The sequence below is a fragment of the Mus pahari genome, chromosome 7 (genome assembly GCF_900095145.1).
Source record: "Mus pahari chromosome 7, PAHARI_EIJ_v1.1, whole genome shotgun sequence".
Lineage (NCBI taxonomy): Eukaryota > Metazoa > Chordata > Mammalia > Rodentia > Muridae > Mus > Mus pahari.
Window position 1 is genome coordinate 15061606 of NC_034596.1, and position 3194 is coordinate 15064799.

The window sequence follows — 3194 nt, forward strand, 5'->3', positions numbered from 1 at the left end:
CCACCCACAGTTGGCCTGACCTCCTTTAGGGGCCAAGCTTAGCATCTCCCCCACCCTGCTGGGCTCTGAACACACTCAGGACCCAGAAATGCCTGTGGACCTNAAANAGAGCCCAGAGACTCTGTGAGTGTCTGTGGCCAACGCTGCAGGTGGGTGGTGCCAGCTGAGCAGGTGCCTCCAGGAGCTGCGTCTCTGCCAGCTGCCCTTTTCCCAGCCTCACGGCGGCTGAGCTGCTTTTACTCTTCGCAGAAGCTGGGCAGCTGACCCTGGGCCCCGAGCCAGGGCAGCTGTAGCTCCTGCCTCTCTCGTCTGCTCACCAGATCCTCTGAAGCCACCCCCGAAGCATCCCTGATCTGACAGATCCATCTGGGCTCCTGCTCCAGTGTCTGGGCTTGGTCCCAGTNCTTCTGCTTCCTTAAAGCCATAGCCTGGGCACTCCCCTGTCTCCCAAGATCCAGTGTCAGATCCTGATCCAGATCCTGCTCAAACCCCCACCAAGAGAGACAGGCATTGGTTTCACTGGGCCTGCTGTTTAGGCACTCCAGTATGCTATCACACGGAGGGTCTGATTCTTCCAGAAGGCTGAGCCAATGAACCAAGGCCCTACAAAACNCAGCCTTAGAGTCAACCCCCCTTGCAGGGAACCAGTAGCAGTGTGACTCCAGCAGCAGCCAGGACTCTATCGCCTCTCATGGTCTGTTCCAACACCCCTGCCCCATAGCCTGTTTTGCTCTGAGAACAAACAAGAGAAGCCAGGCTATGCTGGCACAGGGGACAGACCTGTTACAGACTCTGCCCACTAAGCTTCTTCAGTGAATGAGCACTTATCTAATACATGAGAGAGTGGGGAAAGTGCCAGAATAAAAGGGGACAAAGGGTGGATTTCAAACCCCTTTGTCCCTTTATTATAAAAAGCCATCAAAGATGGATGCTCCGCCTCTGCTTACAGTGCTCTGGGCTTTTGTTCACAGCCTCCTTTATGCCCTGCACAATCTACACTGACCACATTCCAAACATAAGCAGGGGCTGGGAAGTAGCCTAGTCAATAGGTGTTGCCTTGCAAGCCTGAGGACCTGGCTTTGAGCCCCCATGTGAAACCCATGTGAAAAATCCTAGATACAGTGGCTGCATGCTTGTGTTTACAGATGGGGAGGCAGAGACGCAGAGCAGTGGACTTTGTTGGTGAGTCAGCCTACATGGCAAGTCCNAGACCAAGGAGACACCCTGTCTCAAAAAACAAGGCGGGTGGCACCTGAGGAATAGCACCTAGGGTTGACCTCTGACCTAACACACACAGACACACACACACACAGACACACACACAGATACACACACAGACACAAACACACACACAGACAGACACACACACAGACACAGAGACAGACAGACAGACACACACACACACACACACACACACACACACAAGCAGAACACAGATATTCAACCAGAGCTTCCTCAGATTGAAGAGCCAATGGGCACGGACTGGAGGATAGACAGACTCTTCACCATACACCAGAGATCCTGGCTTCCCACCATATATCTTCAGTCTGTCCCTCCCACTCAGTCGCCATGGGCAAGTCCCACTTTAACAATCAGCTTCCTCAGATGCCTGCTACCTGGGCTGGACAAGACAACAATATGACAACGAGGCCTGCACCTCAGACCTACAGGGTGTCAGTCATTATGGTGGACACAGATGTGTCTGGTGGGCATCCAGAACTGCCCACAAAGGAGGAGTGAGTTTGCATCTCCACTGATTCAGGTGAGGATGTGTGCTACACTTTTAAGTGACATTCCTGGACTGAAAGGAGAAAAGCTGCTTTAATTCCCAACTAACCACAAAAACAGCTCACTGACTGCCAGAGCAGCGTTCCCAAAGGGAAGTGACACTCCTGCCCCTAGGGCTAGGCCTACGGAAACACCTCCACAAGCATGGGTCCTTTCATGAATTATCTGCCCTTGGGACAAAGTGATTTATGGGTCAGAAGCGGGAGCAGAATCTGGGACCTCCTCTCTCCTCAGCTACATTGCACCCCGCCCCTCAGAGCAGCCCCTCATGGACTACCTGTCCTGGGGATAAAGATGAACAAACTGACAGTCTTTATCAGGTGCTCTGGGACACCAGCACCCCGGAGGCTTCTTCCTGCGAGTGCAGAATAACAGGTGTTCTCTGCTCCCAAAGCCTCCCCTAGCACCGGTCTAGCCCTACATCTGGGATCCTAGCAGAGTCTCATCATAGGGATATCCCAGGGCACCATTTGGGTCAGGGGNATAATGTCTGCACTGCACCCAAACCCTCTAGCCTTTTCAGGAATAGCGAGGTCTGAATCTAGCCCGGGTCCTAGCCTCAAGACTCACTGCCACTTGGGGTGGTCACAGCTTCCTCCCCTTTGGGCTTGGGGGTCTGCAGTGAATGTAGTTGTGTCTAAGCAACCTACCCCTTTCCTAGACTTTGAATGAGGTCTGAAATAGACAGTACAGAAGAGCTGAGGGCTTCGGAGTCCAAGGGGCCCCATGTCATACACAGCGCTGTAAATGACCATGGAAAAGACCAGTCACTTTCATGCCTCTGCCTTTCTCTCTGACGAGGTGGGGACCTGAAAACACCCAGGCTCAGAGCGTACCCCAAGCATTTTTTTCCATTCAGGGCAAAGAAACCAGACTTTAAGGCTGGAATACATCAACCTGTAAACAAACCTCCCTGGGAGCCCTACGGTGGGAGCTTGCAGGGCACACAGCTGGATACCAGGAGGGCAGGACCCTCCGGAATGGAGCCTCTGGGCACAGCTGTGGCTGTGAGCAGACGCTGAGTCTTCAGGCAGCCACATGCAATCTTACCCATGACCATGCTGAGTCCAGGGAGCTCTTGTCTCGTGATGCCTCCCACTTGGAGCTGCAGACACGATCCTGCTCTGCCATGGCTGGACCTGCACCGTCCAGCCACCTCCTCATTCAGTGTCTGGAGAGAAATGACCCTGGGGACACCAGCTCAGAAGCTGGAGGCCGGGCCTAGTGACACCGGAGTAGGCAAAGCTGCTTCCCTTTGCTGAGCCTGGGCCAAGTCACAAGGCCCAAGCAAAGAGCAGGGTGTTGAATTGCAAATCCTTTCCCACCTGGGNACTGGCTGACAAACACCACAAGGAAGATGCAAAGATACCAGAAAATGCCAGTTTCTGTCCAGTTTGTGAGGGCTA

At 53.6% G+C, this 3194-nt stretch overlaps 1 protein-coding gene across 3 annotated transcripts in view; it reads right to left on the reverse strand.

Annotated features, from left to right (window-relative positions):
- The window catches only part of Lpin1 (lipin 1), a 103522-nt gene extending 100533 nt beyond the window's left edge, over window positions 1-2989 (reverse strand). For 2 of the 3 annotated variants that reach the window (XM_021201460.2, XM_029540495.1), the window contains exon 1: window positions 2839-2989. In XM_021201460.2, coding sequence (XP_021057119.2) covers window positions 2839-2952 — 114 coding nt within the window. In that variant the 5' untranslated portion in view covers window positions 2953-2989. The remainder of the gene's footprint in view (window positions 1-2838) is intronic. The other variant, XM_021201458.2, reaches the window with a different exon arrangement.
- Between the last annotated feature and the right edge of the window lie 205 nt (window positions 2990-3194).